This window comes from Mycteria americana, chromosome 7 (assembly GCF_035582795.1).
Source record: "Mycteria americana isolate JAX WOST 10 ecotype Jacksonville Zoo and Gardens chromosome 7, USCA_MyAme_1.0, whole genome shotgun sequence".
In the NCBI taxonomy this organism is placed as follows: domain Eukaryota; kingdom Metazoa; phylum Chordata; class Aves; order Ciconiiformes; family Ciconiidae; genus Mycteria; species Mycteria americana.
This window is the reverse complement of record NC_134371.1, coordinates 38,698,255-38,722,304: the sequence shown is the minus strand read 5'-3', so window position 1 is coordinate 38,722,304 and position 24,050 is coordinate 38,698,255. Positions and strand designations below refer to the sequence as shown.

The 24,050-nt window shown below is 40.5% G+C and overlaps 1 protein-coding gene across 8 annotated transcripts in view; it reads right to left on the bottom strand.

Annotated features, from left to right (window-relative positions):
- The window catches only part of RASAL2 (RAS protein activator like 2), a 189,362-nt gene that overhangs the window by 65,053 nt on the left and 100,259 nt on the right, over positions 1-24,050 (bottom strand). The window contains exon 1 of one of the 8 annotated variants that reach the window (XM_075507907.1): positions 14,644-14,814. The exons of the other annotated variants lie outside the window; for them this stretch is intronic. Coding sequence (XP_075364022.1) covers positions 14,644-14,656 — 13 coding nt within the window. The 5' untranslated portion in view covers positions 14,657-14,814. Of the gene's footprint in view, positions 1-14,643; positions 14,815-24,050 lie in introns of those variants that run through there. 8 annotated transcript variants of the gene reach the window in all.

Below are 24,050 nucleotides of genomic sequence, written 5' to 3'. Positions count from 1 at the left end.
AAGTGACTGGCTCTTGGACGCATCAAAGCTCAACAGCTCTTCCCCATTCCTCTCAATGGGCCAGAAGGCTGCTCTAAGCTTCAGTACCTCTTGCTCACTATAGCAGGATTTTGCCCCTGAGCAATAAGAATTATTGTTATGGACAGACAAAAAGAAAAAATCCCAAGGTACTGTAGACATCCGAGGGATGTCACTGAACCTTAAATATGGCCCCAGAGTTAAGACACCATTTGGGAATTGGTATCTCTTTAAGATCAAAGAAAAAAAGATAATTTAAGTACTTGGAGACAAAAAATGCTACCTTAAATAGCTCAGCTTTGTGACACCCTTCAGACTCCAGGCTGAATAAATACTTCCTGGTGTTTCTGGGGTGAGACTTAGGAGACATCTTGAGGATCTCTTGGTTTGGAACAAAATGTGAATGCAGGCATATGTGTAAGGGGGGGAAATGGCAGTCTCTTGAAGAGCAGCACTGGTGGCCAGCCCATGTATACTCTTGTCCCTGTTCACAGCTGGTGTGATATTCCCAAAGAAGGCCACAGCACATAGCGATGAAATGTTAGCAAATCGAAATAGACTCTGTGGGAGTCCCTTATTTTCCTCCCACATTCTGTACTGTTCTGGACCTGCTAAGTAAGAGAACTGCTTACCATAGAGAGACTAGTGTAAACTCTATCTACTGAAAAGAGCACAGCCACACCAGGTACCTGCTTGTGGTCTGGAAGGAGGACAACAAAACTGGGGGGAAAATAGCATCTGGATTAGCTGTCACCTACTTGACTGACAGACAAAGAACCATAATAGTGACTACTGTATCTTGGTGGGGGGGATGAGGGAAAAAAAGATATTACAGCAGATATTATAACAAACATTTTTTAAATAGTCCATGGGAAGAAAAAGGGGCACACATATCAAGCAGCCTGTCCAAGCAACTCAGTACCTGGAAATTATCAAAATATAAAGAAAACAGATTGCACCCTGAGAACAACAGAAACCATTAATGAGTGAGATGGAATGATTTGTGGAGATGGGATTAAAAGAACAAAAACAAATAACAGTTTGACATAGCAACAGCTTGAAGGGAAAGATGAAACAATAATCAGCTTCTATGTGTGAATTCTGTTTAAAACATTTTCAACCTCTTACTAGTATTTACTCCGGACTATAAATGAAAGAATAGTTTCAATTTTCTACCTGAATGCAGTTAAACTAATGTGTAAGTATCCAGAAACAGAGCACAAGATTGTTTGATTGTGCTTCCTAGATTTAATTTCTAGGCTAGAGAAGTATCTGATCCTGTGGCTGAAATTTTTATTCTAAACGCATCTAAACATTTCTCTTAAGAAGAAAAACTTTCAGCAGTCTCCTCTGATTTATCTTACTACCATCACACAGTTGAGAAGTTAAGTTGTAGGCAAGCTGGCACATATGAGTGGAAGCAGACTGAACACAGCGATCAGCTGGTCAAATGGCACACAGAGAAGAAAAACAGACCAGTAAGTCATATTGTTTAGTCCAGAAATGATTTTCTGCATGGCACATGCCCATTTATACCTTGACCTTTGCCCAATGTGTTTGCAACTATTTTAAACAGATTGTAACTGAGTTTAATTAACAATTGCATACCACTTAAAAGCTTTTAAAAAGAAATAAGGTCAGGTAACTGAAGGACTGAAGAAATTAAGCGCCAAGTAGTAAAGGCTTCCCAGTAAAGTGTTAAAAAAAAAAAAAATACAGTTAGTACCCTACCGTACCAAGAAACGAGAGAAGGCTTTTCTCATCTTCTGTGCTGCTATCCAGCCATTCGGCCACATCACCAGGAGAAAGAAGACTCATTCTCCAGCCAGAAAACTTTTCCATACAGAAAACAATAAGTGAACGAAGCAGGGTAGGAAGGGTGGGGAGGAGCTGATGGTCTTGGGATTCCAGTACTCCAGTTATTGTCTACACTGACAACATGAGATTGTGATCCTGCCCTGTTCTCTCAACCCTACATCTGACAGCCCGTAGTGACAAAGCAGGCATGGGTGGGAGCAGTAAGTGGGATCTGTACTTGTTGTCCCTTTGTGTCAGGTTTCAGTCCAAGCAGGAACAGAAAGAAGGCAAAAAAAGGGGAGCAGGGGAAACCGAGGTTTTAAAATCCAAAAGAGGCAGCAGGTTATGATGGAATCAGTTTAAGTAGAAAGAAGAAATAGGTCTCAGTGCTGAAGAAGCTCAAATAAGTCAGCACAATAGCTCATCAGCTAAGTGTAATATATCTCTATCATTCCTTATAGTGTTGGCTTTGTTTGTAGGCTCAGGTATTATGCTTTATGCTAAAAGAAAAAACAGCAAGCTTAGAGGCAATTTAAATACCCTCCCCATTACTGAAGAGCCTGCATTCCCCTGTTTACAAGCCCCTTCCCGCTCCAGCTATTATAACAGCATCCCAGCCTTTCTTACAATGAATTTGTTCATGCAATGGCAGGTTGATCAATCTGTGAATAGGAAGCTCCCACCCCTCCCTCTCCCCTCCTCCTGCATGGCGGCAGCATTGATCGGCAATAATGGAATCTGCTTCTGACTGCCAACAGCAGCATTAGAGAGAGGGGAACTGCTCCTCTTCATCAGCGCGAAGCAGCGGTCACAGCCCCGCTGGGCTTCAGCCTCAACTGCAACAGCGCAAATGAGAAAGAGGTAAGGAGAGAGCAGCGTTCTTGGGGGTTCAAAGAAGTCATCAACGCTAACGGTCGGTTATTTATTTAAAAAAAAGAAAAAGGAAATAATTCTGCTCTGTCTAGACAGTGAGCTTGCTCTGCACAGCTTTGCAATGAAGACTTGTCATTGTGACTTTATGAAGGGTCACATTTAATTGTGCAGGATTTATAGCATATGATTTATTCTACACAAAAGAGCATTTTACAGGTTTACACATGCACGAGCAGAGACGAATCCCGGTAAGTGAGGGACTCCTGGGCCCCACAAATCAAAATTGCCTTTGTCCTCAGGGGATGGAGCTGATGCTCTGATCAAACTGCACTCTTTAAAGAGACAGCCACCTTTTGTTCACCATTTTCTGAACCTGTCTTTATTTTAAATAATTTATACAGTTGCCAATCCCTATTACAAACTAGGACACTTGCTGACCACTGACTAAAACCCAAGCCAAAACAGCAACAACAAAAAGCCATTAGATCAGCAAAGCGAAGAATTAGATACCAACCAACAAATGAAGAAAAAAAGAGCTATCAAGTCCCAGTGGGGAAGAAAATTCCAATTACTAAGACAAACTGTAGCAAGTATTGTTTGTGCAGGACAGATATTTTCATAAAACACCTGCCAAGCAGGGCAGATGCTATACAGAATTCACAATTAATGAGGGAACATGGGACAGACAGTTCAGGAGTGAGATACCACAGCAGCATGGAAGACTTAGCCAAGCAGTCCTCCTGTTCACACTGAAAAAGTTCATGCCTCCACCCCCAGTATGAACAGAGGGATAAAAAACCAGAAACATTTCCTACATAATATAAAATCCAACGATAGAAAGACATCAGATACTTTTCCCATCTATGCAAAAAATAGCTGATTTTTTAGGCAAAATGAGCTTTTCCAACAAATTTTGCTGTGTGTGTGGGAGGATCACATTTTGTCCAACTTCTACAAGTAGAATCTTTTGAGTTAAGACTGTGCAAACTGATGACGTAAATCTACTTACAATGAGAATGGAATTAAAGTACTTTTAAAGAAAGGATTAGATAGCTATTTTCTTCTATCTGGTTGGTTAATATGAAACAAAAATTTCACCTCCTTCCTTTTAGTTTTCTGTGAAACAAATACGGTGCCCAAAACCACCTGACTATCCTTCCATTAAAAACTGGTTTAATGTGCAATATTAACTATCAACTCCATAAATAATAGGTTCTAGAGAAAACAAAGTTAAGAGTATTGATTTCCCATGAATGCTTACCGATTTTGCATCCTTTCTAGGAGTACTGATTGTGTACAGATCCTGTTTTCCTCCCTAGCTACCTCATCTTGTATCATAATTTAGCTTTATTTATCCCATTCAAGGTATTATAATGTTCATGAAAACAGAAGTATATTAAATATCAAATATGAAACTGGCTCATTGGAGTATTTTAAAACATGGCAACATTAAAAATTTGTAAACAATGGAGGCAGAACTGGCAACGGCTTCAGTCAGGAAGATGAACTGAAATGGCAAAGGAACTGAAATGGCAAAGTTTTTCATATGCAGACCACTCTTGTGCATTAACATTCCTGGGGCAACACACAGAGAGGGAAAAAACCTGCATAAATACTTCCCTACTACTTATCTCCTTTTTGTGTGGTTTAACAGGACACAATATCATGCAGGAAGCTTGTCTGCAATAGACTGTCAGAAGGTAGAGATATGCATCAGAACAAAAGCATGAATTGAAAAGTCCTTGTAAGAAAGTCAGTCACAAACACACCATTAGAAATGCAGGAAATTTAAAGTGATAGATAGATGTAGAAGAACCACTGACATTTAGAAACACCAAATCCGTTGAATTTAAAAGTAGAAATAATGATTACAATCATCTAACCTGACTTGAAACACCTTTAGAACATCACCCAGTGACTCTCATCCATTCATTGCATTTTTTCTAGTTGAACAAAGACACGTCTTCCAGAAAAAAGGACATCTGATTGTAAACAGACACTGCAAAGACATAGAGAGCCAGTCTGTTCCCCTTGGTAAGCCGTTCCAATGGTTAACTCCACTCATGCTTAGCAATTTGCTCCTTAGTTCAAGAATGAATTTATCAAGCCTCATCTCCCAACCACTGGGCGCTGGTTGACATTTGTATGCTTTGATACTCTCCGTTATCAAGCTCTGGTATCAGAAATGTCCTCCCTGCTTACATCCTTTGACTACCTAGTTTCAAACAATCACTTCAAAAATATCTTGAAACTCCTCTGTAGCATTGATTTTAATTTTTAAACCTTTTGCTGTGCAAGGAAGCCAGAGACTAAACTTGCTCCACAACTGCAGGGAGGGATGTAGTGCTAGTCTCCCACTAAAGCTTGCCACAGGCAGAAGAAACACTGTGAATAGCTTCTTAAATTTGTCTTCATCTTAAAGCAGGTCTTGTGCTCTAGAGCTTACCAAAGTCTTGTCCAAATTTTCCAGGACAGCCAGTTTTTGAGATGCAAATACACGAGAGGAATATTCAAAACATGACTAACTTGTTTTCATGCTGTGAGACCTACCTACACTAGAAAAAAGTTTGTTGAACCAATGCAAATATAGATACAAATTGCTCTGTCAACCAGAGTGGAAGTATGCAAAGTGTGAAAATATAGAAAGGTAGGAAAGATCAGCAAAGTAGTAATAAAAAACCCCCAAAATCAGGACTAAGAAGCAGCTAATCTCTGCCTTGAGAGACTGCTGTTTTCCAAAATTAGCACCAGTAGCTGCGCAGAACAGCAGGTGAAAACACGAGAAAACTCCTTCAAAGTGTTTGGGTTCATCTCCCTCACCCCTGAGTTCCAAAAGCAGACGAGTCCACAAGGCTGAAAATTAAACCAAGCCCTTATGTTTTGGAACCTCTTCTATAAATGAATCATTTAAAACTTGTATACAACCCCAACTGGTAATTCTTTGCATTACCACCAGCGAATGAGCTTCTGCTCCTTTCTGCAGTTGTCAGAAATGTCACCCTCCTACAGTTATGATTTTGAAACTTAAGAAGCTAAGCAGCTTTGCCATCCCATGGATTTAAAAATTAGAATTCTTGATAAGTGAAACTACACAGAAGCATGAGTGCTCAGATTTTTCTACAGGAGTTTTAGTAAATGATAATTCATAATATATGCAAATAATAGAGCACAGATGCCTTCTGATGCAGATGCTTTGTAAGCACAAAGTCACAGTACTATTATAAATCATAAAGTATTAATGCTCTCTGCATGAGGGCACTTTTAAGAAGAGGAAAAATGGATCTTGCACCAGGGACAGACTCTGACGGACTGATTGATGGATATTGCTGTAGTCAGTAGATGATGTCTTCACAGCAATATATATCAGACATTGTACACCCAAGTCATTCTTATTAAAATGTTTTACAATTAATTTAGGAGTGAATAAAGACAGGATATTTGCACACTTGAAAAATAAAATGCTCCCTTCAGAACAGGGGCACAGTGGGTAGGGAGAGAGCAAACTTTTTTCACAAAAAGCAGGCAGGCTGAGACATATAAAACAGCTTGCTAAGGTTGCAGCACTAGTTAATCCACAAGAAACAATAAACATCCGCTTCTCCAACTTCTGGATCAATGTCATGTATACCAGACAACACTACTCACCTTTACACTTGTCCATTAGGAAATAGGAAAAGTTGAGTCATTTTGCCCCAGAAAAATGCCAAGCAGTAATAACTTTCCAATCCCATTCAATACCACAGCACAGAACAAGCAAGCTAGCTTGAAAATAACTTTTCCAGACATCTAAAAATGTCAACTCTATATGCAAAAGGCTCTGTTTCCTGCATGAAATCATTTTAAATGCCTATCTATAATGAAAGTAATTTTCTTGGAGAAGCAGTATTACAATATAACAGCCTTCTAATCACACTATAATCTAGTTCAAGAGCATCCTGATGGACAAGGCCAAGTAACTCATTGTTTATTATGGAATAATGGTGGAAGGATTCACAATTATTTTGTGACATGAATAACTTTTTGGCTTAAGCTACATAAGCAAAATCAGCATGTAATAACGTGACACAATCTTGCGAACAAGCTATGAGCAGCTGAACAGAATGATTCTATTGCAATATAAGTCAATAACAGATTTACGTCAGACATGAGAAGATGTGGATAGCCCTGTTGGAGCATGGAAAAGTACACAGAAAAAAACTTGATGGACACCCAAGTCTCTCTTTAAGCCAGTCCATTCTGTTGTGGAAAGTGAAACCGCGCTGATGAAGTACCAGCCCACACATAGGCATTATTGTCTAGTATTTTATCCTTTCAGATTGCTTAATGAAGTGATTTTAGCACAGTCAGTGATCTTTAGCACTCACTCTCAACAGCTCTCATCCAGCTGAAGATGACAACTTCTACGTGCCACAGCACTGATGCAATATTATTTTTTACCAGGGTAATAGTTCCCCTTAGTTTCCAGAATGAACACCACTATCCTTCCAAACCCAGCTGAGATCAGAGACGTTAACCTAGTGGTTACTCAGGAGGGAGGCAGAGCACAGAATTTCCTAAATAACAATTGCTGGAGCAGTGAGGAATCCAGGGGCAGCGAAAGCTGTGCCTGCTGACAGCCTGTAAAGATAAATAGGGACAGAAAGGCTCAAAATGAAGGTGAGAAAAACCACAAACCTTGAAGTTCTCTAGTGTATAAAAATACAGGCAAGAGATCCCTTGTACAAGTGACATTTTAAATAATGTCAGGAAGCTATTTCCACACTTAGTTTTGACAAGGCATTGGAGACAAACAGGTCAGCAACTGAAATGAAAATTTAAACTAAACCCGAAGTGGCTAGCCTTTATGAAGCTCTTCCATGCCCACTGAGCCTCCCTAGCAAAATCATCTGGCCTCTTGGCTGGCTATTCATACTTCAGCTTTATGGAAACAGAGCAGCAAGACCCTAATACAAACACTTCAAAAATGGCTAAATATGTAAGCCTAGTCATGGGCCTCGCAGACAAAATTCACTTAAGTCAGTTTACTTGGACACAAAGAACGCCAGCTTCTGTGCTGGTAAGTGTCTTATACTTCCCTTGCAATATAAAGATACATCTAACTGCCTATATGAATCTAATTAATGCTTCAAAATCTTTCCCATAATAGCAAGCTATGTCTTAAGAGACCTCCCATTACATTGTTTTCTTGGTGCATATGAACTATTTTGAGTATACACAAGATCTTAGAATTACAGACATGCTTTTCAGGTTAAAGAAAAAAAGCTGTCAGAAGCCTATGAAGCTGCTTGCTAAGGAGCTGAATTTTAAACTACTTTTAAAACACGTCTTCAATTTTTCCATAATATTTTCCTCCTGAACATTCTAACACAACATAAACAAGGTGGCTTTTTTTAGAAGGATGTCTGCCCCAGTTCACTCTCTAGATCCCAGTATTGTGTTTTCCTGGCAAAGCTGATGCAAGACTGTAATGCTGTAGGGGCTGGAGATGAATCCTTCATGCTGCTGACTGTACCTGCCCACAAAATTAAGTTTTGCTGAGTCCATACACCCCTATGCTTTTTTCCTCCAGGATATATTAATAAATAGATGCTTGAGGAGAGCAGGAAGACTGGGAGTCAAACCATCAGTTGAAGATCAACAGAGTGAGTGAGACATGTACCTGCACCCACACCACAGAGAATGTCCAGCATTGTATAAGGAAAGAAACTTGGCTCTATCTAGAGGCCTAAGAGGTAAGCACAGAACAAACCATCATGCTGCTCATGTACAACAAGAAAGATACAGTCTGAAATTATCTTTAAAAAATTACTGTAATTGAAGAATAGGCAAATTACTGTGATTTTGGTTCTTGGGCATGTTAACCCTAAGTAAGCCAGTTCCAAAAATCAGAAGAACTAGCAATAGGAAAGTTTTACTACTATAAGTCAAACTGTCCTGTTATAGTTGTCCACTTTCCCATGGAAAAACACTTCGCCAATGTTACAAAACAGTGACCTAACCAGAAGCACTAAGAGCTCCAACACAAGTATTTCTGCTGGGGAGAACTGCTAGATTTTCAGAACTTCACTGATGAAGCAACCATGGGGTTTTTTCCTCATTTTCACACCAACTTAATTACATTTTTGTATTCAATCCAACTTCAGGTATCCTCAGCATAGCCAAGGGATTCGGCTAAGTTATGCTGCTAGCAGTATAGTAGTTTGTAAGTATCTATTAATGACTACTCTAAAAACATTAAGCTAATTTAATTCCAAATTAGGGCCAAGACATTATTTACAGAGTCATCCACTCTGGAGTGCCTTTCCAAACAGAGAGCCATATGCCTCATGTAAACAGACATCTTGCATTAAAGTATGAATACATCTAGCTATATATTTAACGAGCAGTATGTAAAGACTACTTAATTTCTGATGCTGGTATTCAGGCGATGACTTTTTTCCCCAAGAATGTGTTCATGAAGAATACCTTCTATATTCTTTCCCTTCGACCAAAAGCATTGGGTGTTCAAAACAAAGAGCAGACTGAAAATGTCCTGAAAACACAGAGCTGCAAAAACAAAACAAACCCCACACTTTCCCTGATTTGCCAAGCACAAAGATTGATATGGAAGCCCTTGCTCAGTAACACTGTGAAAGTGACAGCTTGAAATGAATAGAGTCTCAAGCACTTCAATTTAAAAATGGATTTCTGAGCTAGCATCTTTGCTAGAAAAGTTATGTTAGTCCTAAAGTTATTTAGCATTAGAAATGTTACTTTAATGCTAAGACTGAAAGAAAAATTAAGAAGCCCTGAGAGGTGCCAAACCTTCAAGAATGGATGAAGAACATGAAAAAGATCAACATTCAGGGTCTGATCCCCGCCCACCAAGCCCAGTTATATCACCCACTTCACACATCTGAAGACCCAGCCTAGAAATCCAAGAGCTCTTCCATCTTTTAAAGTAGTATAAAAGAGGAATGGGGAGTGGTTTTTTGAACTTCGGAACTGTGAGGACTGAAATCACCAGTGTCTCAAGTGGTATTGGCATTACACTGTTTTTCTGAACAAGAATTTCCAAGAAATGCAAACTTCAAATATAAGTACAGCTTACACACAACCAAGACAAAAATTAACAAGAAAGAACTACTTTTGTAGAGCTACTGGAAGGAAAATAGTGGAGAGCTACTGGAAGGAAAATAGAAAAAAAAACCAAATAAAAATATTTGCTGACAAAAAAAAAAGGGAAAAAAGAAAAAAAGGAGCACAACTTCCTTCCTTCTACCCCCCAGACCTGCGTCACCTACTAGTAGTCCTAGAAAAATCAACCTTTCCAAGCAAGGAAGCTTTGCTGGCTGTACTTCCAAATCTACAAGGTATTAAGAAGAAGAAGAAAAAAGTAACTGCCCAGAAACCACACCGCAGGCAGGCAGTAAGCTGAAGCACCCACTCCTCCCTGCCCTGTCTCCTGTCTGTAAAGGCACAAGTCTTGCTTAAGCAGTTCAGGTACAGCACCACTGCTATTTTATGGACAACCTTAAAGGCCCTTCAGATTTTGTCTGTTCTAAATCATTATAAAGGTGCTTTATTAGAAAGACAGACAAGGAGAAGCACTTAACATATGCTGGATTTATCAGAAATCGTATTGGAACACCATGGAAAAAGTATCTTTTAAATAATTCTTCCCAGTGCTTGTAAGGTAACTAATAGGGACAGGTACAGTACAAAGGGTCGGCAATCTGACAGGTTATTACTATCCTCGAGGACTCAACTGCTCAGCCCTTTGCACTTCAAGATGCTGACATGCTATGAATTGTCAGAAAGAGAAAACAAGCAAGCAGGTTTTTGGGGAAAGAGGACACCTTGCACTAAGCTGTCCTCCAAGTTTGCTACTGGGACAGCAAAGCACGTCCCCATGAATGCTGCAGTCAGGCATGGAAAAAGAAAACATTTTTTCTTGCTCATCCTGCAGGCCACGTAGTTTGCACAACTCATGTCTTCAGAAGTGCTGAATTTTGCCCAAATTCAGAAAAAAATGCAAGTGAAAATAACTGATTAAGGCAGTTTTGTTGGAATACTACCATCGTTCATGTTGGTATCTACTGTTACTTTCTCACCTACTGTTTTTCCTTGGGCCTATACTCTCAACTGGAGCAATTGGGTTTGGGTTTTTTTGCCTTCTATGACTAGACATGATCACATAGATAATAGAGAACTGCAATTTTGAGAAAAACAGTTTCAGATGAGAGAGAACTAAACGTCTTATCATCCAGTCTGCAACATTCTGGTGCCATCAGAAGGTGTAAGACCCACACAGATGGCTTCAAAGTATTTTGGGAAGTGATTCAACATGATCAATATATGATATTCTACTGACCACATGATTTCTTAAGCTTCTGGTCAGATCACCTAGGAATTGCCACACCATCCCATCAAATTATTTACCCTCTTCCTACAAGGTTTAGTACAAGGTAGCAGCTTTATGTAGCACTCCCACGATGAGTTCAACTTGCTTGTTTTCAGCACAAGCTAAATACCAGCGATTCTTGCAGAGCAGGGTTGAGGGTGCTAAGCCAATAGGGAGCTTTACTCCACCCTGAGGTCACCGCTTGCTCCCTTTACGGGTCAAGAAGGCGCAGCTTTGCTGACATCATCAGGTGGGAGTTGAACTCTCCTTGATTGGCACAGCCCCCCCTCCCCCCCCCCCCGACTAATTCACAATAACCTGCACCTCTAACACCACATAACAAGACAGAGAACCACCAACAAAAAAATGTTAGTGTCTAGCAGCCCGAAAGCATGCAGCTTGCACTTACCAGGTATGCAGCAGAGAAGCAGGAGCATTCTGGAGAGCGAGTGGTTATGACCAGCAATATGATTTCCTACCCCTGCCTATGAATCATGTGGTCTCCCTCCCTCTTACTGCCCAGTTCCACCTGTGTTTATAGGAATACTATGTTAATCTCTATGTAAGCATCAAAATAAGGCAACTGCTAAAGCCCAAGGCCCTTCCAAACACTACAGAGATCAGTACAAGAAAGGCAGTACATGGAGGGTTTCTTAAATCTGTTCCCAAATTAGGGACCAAATTTAGTGGTGAAGCAAGGAAACACAGCAAGGTAAGAGACTGTATAGTATAGGGAATATTTACAAGGACATACCAAGTCCTCCATCTTGTGGACATGGGCTTAATTTCTGACTGACGCAATATCTTAAAATTCTTCTTGGACGCTCTGGCAAGAGTTCCCCTGGAGAATATAGCCGACATTTTAGAGTGACCTTAGGACATACCAGGACAGGGCTTTAAAAGCATGAATGCTATGAAAGCTGGCATTAGAATTACGCTGTATTTTGCACATTTGTTATTTTTCCTGTAGCCATTACTCCTGGAATCAAACAAATGTGGAGACAGTTACAGCCTCTATTCTAGAAAAAGGATCTGGCCTTCACAGTTTGAGTGTGACTGAGCTTGAAAATCTGACTGAAGCCTACTCCAAAAAGTATCAAAACAAGCAGGAAAATGAATGTAAAACCCAAATATTTTCAATCTCCTCTTTTCTAAGCCAGACTTGCATTTTTGAATGCTTGTGGTTGGCGTCGCTTTTGAAGGTTGCCCAGAGGCCTACTCTAAGCAAACGCATCAGCAGAGCTGTTTCACTTCTCTGGCAGGCATCCACATCACAACATTGCCCTCCTAAAGACCCTGCCGAGCATGCTGCAGGTGCAAGAGAAGAAAAATGCAATGTTGTGTGTCATCACAGCAGATCCACTGCCTGACTAAGGAGCAGCACTGTTCAGCTACGGAAGGAAACTCTGTACAGACTCACTGTAGCTATTCGTAGCTGCCATCATCTGCTCAGATAACCAGCTATTACACAACTTCGCAACCCAATTTCTGCAGTTATGTTTACCACGACAATTTTGGCACCATTTCCCATTAAATCCATAACATGTATCAGTCGAAGTCCGTTGACCATTTAACATGTGGAGATGATACTGTTGAAATTGTAAGCACTGACTGTAGTTGCATCATTTGCTTGCTGACTTCTTGTGCAAATTTCCCTCTGCCTTACTAGAAGCAGTCATCCATATATGTAGAAAATTAAATGGAAGAGGATCATTAGGTCTCCCTTCTGCCATTGGCCCAGTTTCAAATCCCACCATTATTAGCTCTCCTAAAAAACATTTGTGCTGTCTGATGCCAATTAGCCAAGAAATCTAGATAAAAGGAAGTATTCCCTTTGTGGAGAATTAAAGCTTTGAAAAGGTACGTACCTCTACAGGCTGGAAAATGAATCTGTCTCTTGATGCCAACGAGCCATTTACAAATGCTGTCCATACCCTGTATTTTGCTGCATCACAGAATTCTCCGACTTCCAATATTACATAGCTGGTGCAATATTTACTCCCATATATCAGAAAATGGCAAGGAACAGGTCAAGCCTCAGTATACCAGAACGCCCCTTCCTCCTGCTTATATACAAATGAGGTTGATTTGTTCCCATGAGCTTTAAAGAGCCATGACAGATCTTTCTGACAGAAGTCACCTCAAGTATTCGTTACAATTACACCATTTTCCCCTCTCCACAGATTTTAGAGAGAGAAAGAGCGAGAGCACCCACTGAGTATCACATAAAGCTAGGCACAACATGAGGAATTTGCAGGAATGTAAGCTGCTGCTCACGTCTGCCTTCCAGAACTCCCCAGTATTGTATTTTTAATTCACTACCCTATTAACATGTTAATCGTATGAAAGAGCCCCAAAAAGAGACAGGAAATTCTAAAGGGTACCTCCTGGTAACCACCCCAAAATCACCTAAATGAAACTTGGAAGGGACCAGGATTGTGTTGCCTTGAGCTTTTCTGATTAGTTTGCCAAAAGTTTGCTTGTTTTTGAAAGAAACACATGTTTGTCCAAAAAAATATAAGGCAGAAGGTTTTCATTTTCTGATCCTGTAATTCAAAAGCAGCTGCAGAACAACCTCATTGGTTCAGGCTAACAAAAACAGTCTCTCCAAGTTAGCAAATTAGTATTCTCCCTGGTCCACAGATGAGGAGGAAAATGACTAAGAAGGACTTCATAATCAGTACCTATTAAAGGGTGTTTCCAAGGTAGAAAAAATTTAACTCAGGAGTTGCCGTTCCCACTTTCCTTAGACAACATTTATTGCTTTCGTAGCTACAGAATACGTCAAAAGGCATGAAATTTAAATGCTTTCCAGTTTGCTATCACTTAACAATACATTTTAAGACAAAAGCTGCTAGAAAAGCAAGCAGCCTTACTAAGGCAGTGCCCTTTATACTGAAAAGAAAACAAATCTTCTTGTTTTTATGAGCAACCTGTAGGATTCCCTGAACTGCTTTAATTTACCATCGCTTGCTGGAGGACAGGAAGCAAGGTTGGCAATATCATATGCTGAAAACATCACGCAATGCCAGCCACAAGTAAACACTGAAAAATATTCCCACAGCGTGCCCTTGAAGAATGATGTCTGGCCTTGTCCAGAAATCCAATGTCATATAAAAATGTACTCACTTATGTTAGGTAAGTAAAGGCTTTCGGGGAGAGGGAGAAAAGTAATCCTAATCATTTAAGTAGCAATAAACTAGATTTTTAACTTTGAAAGCCATTACAAAACCTTGTTTCTCATCTTTGCATCTACATGATGTTTGAATACTGACAAGTAATTTCTGTACCAGTGAGCAGAAAAGTACCAATAATCCACTTTTCCATTCATCACATTAAATCCATGTAAATACCTCTTTAAAAACCTGTGTATAAAACTGAAGTAATGAAGAGTTGATATATACATGCAACATGGAAAAAAACCCTGAAAGTTTCTAGTTGCTTTAAGTCTAGTCGCTTTAAATTTCCAGCAAAATACCTACGTGCCTCCTACCCAATCCCACCTCACTGGAAATATTGCAGCAATACAGTCCCCTCTTTGCATGGACTGTGTCAGGAGGGATCTCTCTCACCTGTGAACTGCATTCTGCGGGAATCCTAATACCTCTACCATGGTCCTGCCACCATGCCAACCAGAAAGTCAGCGGAGCCTCTGCACACTTCTCTCCCGCGCTCTGTTTTGTCTGCCTCAGACGGTTTGGAATGCAGAAAAGCCAGAGCCGAAGCCCGTCAAGCGCAAGCTTCTCTATTCAGCTCCTTGGCTCGAGTTGAACAATAGCCGCCCTTCGGTCACTCGCCTTCCCTCTCAGCGTATGGGATGCACGCCATCCTCCCTGCAAACGGCGACATAATCTACCCGGGATGGGTAGATACTTCATTTTTCCTGTCCCAAGGGAGGGTGGGGGAGCTGAGAGACAGCGCAAGCACTCAGGGTGGGGTGAAAGGGGGTGTGGGCAGGAGGAGACTCCTGTTAAGCAAAAACATGTCCGATGCTGGGAAAATTCAGGGATTTCAAGCAGCTGACTCCAAATTTAAAGTCAGCTACAGGGAAACTTAAGAGGCTGATATCACTGCATACACTGTCCAGACTACAAGAAGCCAGTCAAGATGAAAACATGGTTTTGTCAGCTGAACAAGGAACTACGTCTGAATGTGTCTGACAAAACTGCACTTTATTTGAAGACGTTTCCCCATTTCAAATGCTTCTACAGCTTAGGAAATACACAGTACCAAAAAAGCCCTGGAGAGTCACTTAAACAAACAATGAACTTTTTTCCCCCCTTTGTTTCCTGCACTGCCTTTTTTTTTTTCCCTTTAAATTCAATCTAAGATCTATGGCTTTGAAAGCGAAATGGTAAAGTCTGATATCAAAAGCCTTTTCCTGAGTTCTGTTCTTTTTTATTTTAGAAGTGCTGAGAGCTGAACTTCCAGGTATAGCACTGCTCTAAAATAAAAAGACAAAAGCTACTGTAAGGCACAGAAGCAAAAACTTACAGAGTTTGGTTACTGCTGCCATCATAATGTTCCTTATACATTATAATGCCCCTGCTGAGAATAGCGTGTCAAGTTGGATCAGTTTAAAAGCTGATGGTTTGATTCCCAGCAGATCCCACCTGCCAGTCAGGGACCAGAGCAGACAAGCACACAAGAGGAATGCAAAGTTGTTCAGCCTGTTGCTAAACAGGCTAAAATTGCTCACAAAGAGCTACGAGGCTGCATGCTCTCTCCTACCTTCTGCAGTCCTTGAGAGAGAGCGTGTGCGTGTGTGTGTATGGGTGAGCATACCCATTTTTACTCTAATTTTGCCACTTGTTTGCAACACAGTATTCCCCTCTGATTCAGCCCTTTTTTCCTCTAATGCTACGCATCTCCTTTTTTCTCGCTAGGTTACTTAAGATGAGCTTCTGTACTTTCTCTTAGGCAACAACCTTGCACACCCTCACCGTGTTTCCCCTGGAAGAAACAGTAGCTTTGGTCACCCTACCCCCTGCCAAGGCTCACATGAGAAACCTGCGTGAAAAGCGCAGCATAGCCCTTGGGAAAGAAACTTGTTGAATGTGTGCTTAAACAATACTGACTGCAAAATAAATAATAGAAAATTATAATTGATCCCTTGCCCTCTAAAGCAAATCACTAAACTACACCAAGGGATCTGGCACCAAGATTAGCACTGGAACAGAACAGCAGCTCAAAAAACAGACACCCTCCAAAACCCCCTGTCACTAACAGCAGTATAACAAAATAAACAGTCCCTCTAAAAGACAAATTGGTTTGACCTGCTGCTTAGAAGTGCCTAATTACCGGAAACAGTAGGGCAAAACGGTCTCATGATCTCAGTTGAGCCACATTCTGCAAAAAAGCAGTAACAGCTTACAAGCAATCGCAATCTCCTCTCTCTCACCACCCTTGCTCCGCAAAAAACCCAAATACTATGGTAATTATATAGAACACTTAATTCCAGAGCACTGTACCAACTACATTTGCAGCACCACAGAAAAGCATCTCCCTCAAGGGTGGAGCAACATCAGACAATTCATGTATACCACACGGCATGATAGAAAAGATGGAAAAAGTAAGGACTGGGACATTAAAGTTAGCCTGTACATCTCTTCAAAGAGTTCTAAAAGAGTTAAAGAGTTCTAATGCTTTTATGGGCAAATCCTGGCTTTTTTCTTGCCCTTTTATTTTTTTTTTTAAAGTTTGTCTGATTACATTTCTGGTTTTTGTTTCCATGTTTTGCTTTTTAATTTCACATCATTTAGGAATCCTCTGTTTTTAAATCAGGTTCAAACAGAAGGGTTAAAACTTCAGATCCAGCTTTGAAATAAGGCCATAATCTGCCTGTTTCTTCCAAAGAAACCATTTTTAGTGACTTGGGAAGGTTCAGTCCTGGTATTTACTTTTGTCAACCCTAAAACTTGCTGTACCAACCTCAAAATAAGATTTCTGAAGGAGCTGTCCAACTCAAGCAAATACACCTGCCGAAGATTTAGGAAGAGACAGTGAATTAGGAAGATATTAAAAAAAAATATATATATATATCGGGGGGGTGGGGGGGAAGGGCAAACCATACCAGTACTTTGTAGTATTCTAGAAATCTACCCAGTTGCACGAATTCGAAATGCAATTTGCAAAGTCTAAGAATAAAAGTTGTTTCCAAAAGACTGTGACACTGAGTAAAGATTATCAAAACCCCCCTGATACTACCTGTGCCTCACCACGCGACTTTTGTTCAAATAACCAATCTTCTGACAAATGTAAGATTCTAATTCTCATTAAAAAAAGGCCTGTTGAATTGGAAGAACAGGAGGTTGCCACCCAATAGCTCAAGAAAAATGTCAGTGCAATGAATTAACTAGTTCCTGGCCAGCTCTGTTCAGACCTGGCACGTTTACAGCTTCTGTCTCTGGAGGCGGCTGCTGAAGAAACCTATTAGCAGAGCAGAAGCACTAAAGCAGAATAGATAAAAAGAAAATAACTAAGAGTTGCATTTTTTTTTAAAATCTTAATTTTTAAATCTTTAAATTTTAAATGTAAATCCATTTTTTTTAGTATAAATCATTTACCACTAAAGGCGAGATGTCGACTTAAGGCCTATCTTCCTATGATCTATCTGAACTACTTAAAATTAGAAATACGTATGGGAATGCTCAGCTAGCAGAAGGTTTTTAAAATGCCAAATTATGCAGGGACAGAAGCTACTAGAAAAATGATTTAATAAACATTCTCTTCATATATCCAGCATATTCCAGAGTAATTTATCTAAAAAACCAGTTGTCTCTATTCAGCAAAGTTTCCATTACTTAGTCTTATGCAAAGGACTCAGAAAATAATTTAAAAACTAAGCAACATCATTGGGTTTTCTAACCTCTTAGAGCACTGATAATCTAAATAAATTTATATTATTGTAGTACGTGCTTTATCAGGAAAAAGTACTGAATTCAGCTCACACGCCTGTATTGATCACGTTGCCACCAAAAGCGTGAGGGAGAAGCGACGTGACACGAGGATGGTATTTCAGTGCGGATCCTCTTTTTCCCCACAAATATCGGGACCAACGGCAGCATGGAGGAATGTGGCACTTTCCTTAGGTGCCCACGTACCCAAAAACGGCACAGAGAGCCCCTGGCAGCTGCAGGCTCTCTGTGAGGAGAGGTCACAGCTGCCCCGCGCCGGTTCCAGGCGGTGCCAACAGACCCTGGCACGGCATGGTCGAGGGGTCAGGAATGAAGGCGTGAAGTTTGAAAAGGGGGCGGGGGGGAAGGTGGTGTTTTAAGTTTTGTTCCTCCAAACTTATTTGAATTGGCAATAAATTAAATCAATTTTCCCCAAGTCAAGCCTGGTTTGCCCGTGACGGTGATTGGTAAGTGGTTTCGCTGTCGTTCTCTCAACCCACGAGCTTATTCATCTTATTTTCTCCCCCTATCCTTGTGGAGGGGGGTGAGAGCGGCTGGGTGGGCAGCCAGCAGCTGGCAAGGTCAACCCACCACCATATGCTTTACCAGGAGCAGGAATAAAATATCTCTTCCAAAATTCAGAGTCTCTAAAATCCAACAAAAAAACCCATTCCTTAAATCCTTCCTGTTTGCTCCTGGGTGGAACAGTCAACACCTTACCCTCACTGTCAATGCAAGACCAGAGCACTAATCCAACAATGATCAAAAGCAACCAGGCCCTGGAGGCTCCATTAGGGTTTCCCAGCCTTTAGACCAGCAATCCCCAACATCACCTGCAGCCAAAAGGTAATGAAGTTGACTGCAAAAGCAAAGCATTTGTTATTTGCATGACAGTGTTATCTTTGGGTCAGCAAGGTTGGTGCTCTAGACTTTCCTGCTACCGTTTTTTAGGCTATACATGCCACATAACAGTGGGAAAAGACCATTGGTGAGGAACAAGTGAGATGACCGGAGTTTTCAATGGTCAGATTCTCACCTAAACTACATCCAACTTGCTGAAAATAAGGTTGCTAGTCAAGCAAATATTTGCAGTTCCATCAGAGATTAAAAAAAAGCAGAAAAACCTTCAGTTCTTCACTGGGTAATGCACAACATAAAGCAATCTCAAATATGCATCAAGAATTATTAGCTTGTAGCCAAAAGCACTTTACTGGACACTGAGTTGAATCTTAATGGACACTAATCACTGCTAGAACATATAGTCCTCGCCATCTCCAAGGCTTCTTTTGGGAATCGGGGATTTGCTTGCGACACAGAGGTGCCTGTTAGAAGACTTTCTGATGAACTCCAGTGGAGTTCAATAGCCCACTTTTCCTCTGTGGCTTTATTATTTTACTTTTAAGTAAATTACGTCTCTGCTGTGCTGCCGAAACATTTTTGTCTGTTTTGCAGATAAAAATCACAGTTATAATTCCTTCCTCCCCTTGTGCTATGAAAGAGTGATCACTTTACAAAAGGGGTAGCAGGTTAGGAAAATATCCAGTACATGCTTGAATAAGTCTAATTTAATACCTAAGCCACTTCATATATTATGAACCTTTTTATTTATGCATTGACAAAAAGTAGTTCACCCACAGGAGGTGTGTCACTGCCCCAGTGAAGTGTAAATATCACAAGATAGCAGAGGAAATACTGAAAACTCTGCTTCTTTTATTTATTTTTTAAAAACTCTACTTGTCTACATCCCAGAGGTATCGTGGAGACTAATTAGCTCATGTTTGTAGACTATTTTGAAGATGTAAGAATATTACTGCCTGATGGAAAACAAATCTCCTGAGGTCTTGCATGGAAAAACCCAATATATAACTGACAAAGGATTTCTTGCCCCATTATAGCTTTCTTGGCAACTGCTGTCACCCTCAACCAGAACTAATTATAAGGAAGAAAATCCCCCAAAACTTTGAATCCTAAGGCAGCAATGACAAAAAGTTCTTCAGCACTTTTTATGCAGATCTATGAAAGCCTTTCACTGAGTACCTTCAGAGACATTTCAGTATGGGCAGCTCAGATGCACAGATGGAAACTTGCCAAAGGGCACAACAATAATGCATAATGCCAAAACAAAAATACAAGGATTCACAGGTTTTCAGCACTCTAGAGGTAAGATACAGGGCAGCTCACCTATTATTATGGTACAATACCAGCCAACCCTGCTTGTCCATATTCGCTTGTTATGAGAATGTCCAACATACCATGGCATGGAGAAAGTATGCTGAGGAAAGGGGGAGGTATGAGAGAAGAAAAGACTGGTTCAAACCTCCTAGAAACAACACAAAACCAAGGGGGGGGGTGGGGGGGGAGCAGAAGTGACAATCTCGAGCTTCATTAAAATAAAAAAATGTGATGGTTTTACTACTCAGCATAGTGCACTTATTTAAAACAAATCTATTTCTTTAAAGTTCCTGGAAGCATGACTTGAATGGTCCTCCAGAAGGACTCCACGTTTTTCCCACTGTTTGTACAGGCTTGTCCATTAAATATTGTGTGTGTATTTTTCTTGAAGTTTGGACTATAAAAAGATTACAGAAGCACATGAACGCTACAGAAGTGGATGAACTTGTAACACAATGCATGCATAGCTAGCATGAGATAGGGAACTTAAGGCTGTGCCTAGGACAGAAAAATGTGCAACCCTAATGAAATAGTTTTCAGAAGCGAGGCATGAGCCCTAACTGCAATGCACAAAGACATACCAGAAGTAGTTCAAGTAACAGTAGCTGTAAGAATGTGAGAGCACAGACTTCAGTGGTGGCAGAAGTGGGTAGTAATACAAGCTCTTCTGAAAATCTTGCATAGCCCTTGTTCAAATCTCTGCTGCCTTGGCTCTGCTCTTACTGTAAGTGCACTGGCTATATCAAAGCTAACACAGAGGGCAGCTTCATATTACACCCAAGCCACAATAGCTCCAGGCTGCTACTAAGGGTGAGCACAGAAGTGGAAACAATTTGGCTCTCCTACTGTCCTTAAGCAACACGCTCCCACCATCTCCTTTGTGCTGGAGCCACCACATGGCTGCAGGGTTATTTGGGACATCTACCAGATCAGATTCAAAGCTAACCCATGAACACAACACGTATGTGAACATGATTTCGCTGCGTGAAGTCGAATCGATTCACCTGGCAAGCATGTGATAGAACTGGCACCAAGGAGGGTGGTAAAACAGGGAGACAAGTGTGCACACCCCTGCGCAGTGGAGAGAACTTTGTATATTTCATTTCATACAAACTTCAAACTAGATGCACTTAATCCAATTTCAAAATATTTGCACTGTCGAATACCAATTTATGCTAAAGCAATAAACTGATCAGCAACTAATTCTGTAACTGATACTGAAGTCTGAACCAGATTTAATTACATCAACAGTTTTAAATTTAGTTCAACAGTTCAAATTAACTCTAGACAAGACTTAAGATAAGGAAATTCAGGCTGTAGGAAGGAAGGTTAATTTTCCATTAAGTGTTAAGCTGGTTGTTACTGAAGGAAAAAAGGCAAGTATACATGGCTGGGTGAAGTGTAATTACTTTTTGCCACAAGATCAAACAACTACAAAAGAGAACCTACAAAATTTAACAATCCACAGTAAGTGCACGCATGATTTAAGGTAGATTTCTCTAAAGAATTAAATAAATAACTGCTGTTATTTAACTTGCTGTTGTTGAGAAAACTAAGGAAAATGATAGCTTTCTTCATAGTAAACTGAGGTTTGGTTAGAACACAGTCAACAAATCTGCCCCAGATGGTCCAAGAGCTACCAGTTCTTAGCAATTACCACATTGCACAACATGCTCTACTTATAAAGTGTTCTTTATGCTCACATAACAAAATTTTAAAATCTCTAAAGCGATTTTTTGTGTGTGCTGGAAGTAGTGGGCAGGGATGTAATAATACATTTCCAAGGGGAAAAAAACACCCTAATGGATTATGTGTCAATACTAGAAAGTTAAGATTATGTGTTCATAACCCTGTTAATCTCTACTCTAAAAAGGTTTAAGATCTAAACAGATAAAATTTGCTTCATGATGAAACTTGGCTTTCAGCACAGATGATCCATGTCCAAGGGAATAAAGTTTCAGCAGCATTCAGAACAAAACAAAATCCTTTGGCTTCGCTTGTGTTATAGAAGAAGAAAAAGATAGCAGCTTGGCAATTTTCTGTATACAAATAACTCCAATTGCCCAGGGGGAATGTCACTGAGATCCAGCCATCCTGTTTGTTACATCTAGCCTCCCTGGAGTCAGTTTTAATTTTGAGCAGAGTTGTCTAAATTCTTCATCCTTCCAAGGCAAGCAAATTGCACTGTACATAGTCCAAATTTCAGACTACTTCAGGGCTTTTCTCAAAGTTTCCTAACCTCTTTTGTGGATGCAGAAGAGATAGCAGGACACTTTTCACACAGTAGATGTCTCCCTGTGTAGCCCATTGGTTCTTTAACGATGCCCAAAACCAGCTGTATTTCACAGGAGATTTTTAAAAATGCAACTCAGTTCGCACGTATTTGCATTTTGGGATAGAACATGATGGGTAAACAATGTCATCTAAAGACAGTTAAAGTTTTAGAATTTCAATTAGATCTCAGCATAGCTATAATCCCTACTAATCATCCCCAACAGTCACAGCTCTAAGAGTCTGTGACCCAATGCACTAGACAGTGAAGAAGGCAAAGCATGAAGTCTTTAGCAAACCCTCACTTGTGCTATTACGTGAGCCAAAGGCTTCCGATCTCAGCTCACAAAAGGCTCCCACACATGGGTTCTGGCAACACTGCCAGGTCAGGGCTGAAGTGCAGTGAAGAACAGAGCCGTGTGCTAATTGTGCACAGTACCCACCTGCAGTGCACAGAAACACAGCCAGTTCTTCAGCCACCACTGAGCAGCATCAAATCATGCAAGTGCAGAACAGTGCTTTCTGCACTGATCTCATTAGAGTATCACCTTTCAGCTGTTGGGGACCTTCCAATTTAGATTTTTGGTACAAAGCACTTACAGGTCAAAAAGTAAAAAACAACCCAAACCACTCATTGGGGGTTGCTAAATTAAACCATAAAGGCAACAGACAGTAATGCATCTGATCCTTTGGACTCCTGGGTCTGCAGAGGGGAGGATGTGAATCTCTCACCTGTATATTGTGCATGCATATACAAACACACTTGTGCAAGCCCAAATCGGGCAAACTCAGAGCTGCAAATGAGTCAAGTCAGCACATCTGAATCCATCTTCCTGCCAGAGATACTGCTATACAACACACTCCTCAAGTTGAGGGCTAAACCCAGAGCCCTATTTTGCATCCCTGCCATGCATAATAGTTGACAGGAGATGGATATTTTGCACATAGCAACATGGTGAAAAAGCAGACAGTGCTATTGGGAAAATTATTTCATCAAGACACATCATAAATCCCTACAGCTGAGACACAGGGAGCTGTAAACTGCATTTTTTCATCCTCACTTTCTAATAGATGGTATTCTTCATAGGCAAAAGTTGAGTGGTGGAAGGTGAAGGGGCAGCCCTCTTTTCAGCACACAATTCTGTTAGAAGTTCCAGGAAGTCCATTATTTCAAATTCCTGCATCTTTCCTAAGTAAATCTTTACTGAATATGTAAAGATTGGTGCATTGCAGATTCTTTCATTGACCAGGTCACAATCAATCTCTCTTCTTCCAAAACAGACTTTCTCCCTCTCCCCCCTGCCCTCTAAAGTAGTAACCCTTTTCAGGTATTTATCCTAAACCTTAGTGCACAAGGATCGTAATTCTGTGGCGAGCACAGAGTAAATCTATTCATTCTTTCATAACAAAGTACTCGTTCCAACTGGAATATACAGAAAACAAGGCTCAGCTTTGATTGTTTTAGTTGCAAACAACCTTGTCTTAGAAACAGCAGTTACTGAAATAACCCTAGAAATCTTTTTAGCTAATGCCTGTTCTCTCCTGCCAAGTTTTTACCTGAAGGAAGAGCACGGGCTGTGTATTTTCTTGGTGTAAACATCCCCACGTAGGAGGGCTCGGCAGCAGCTTGCAGGAACTGT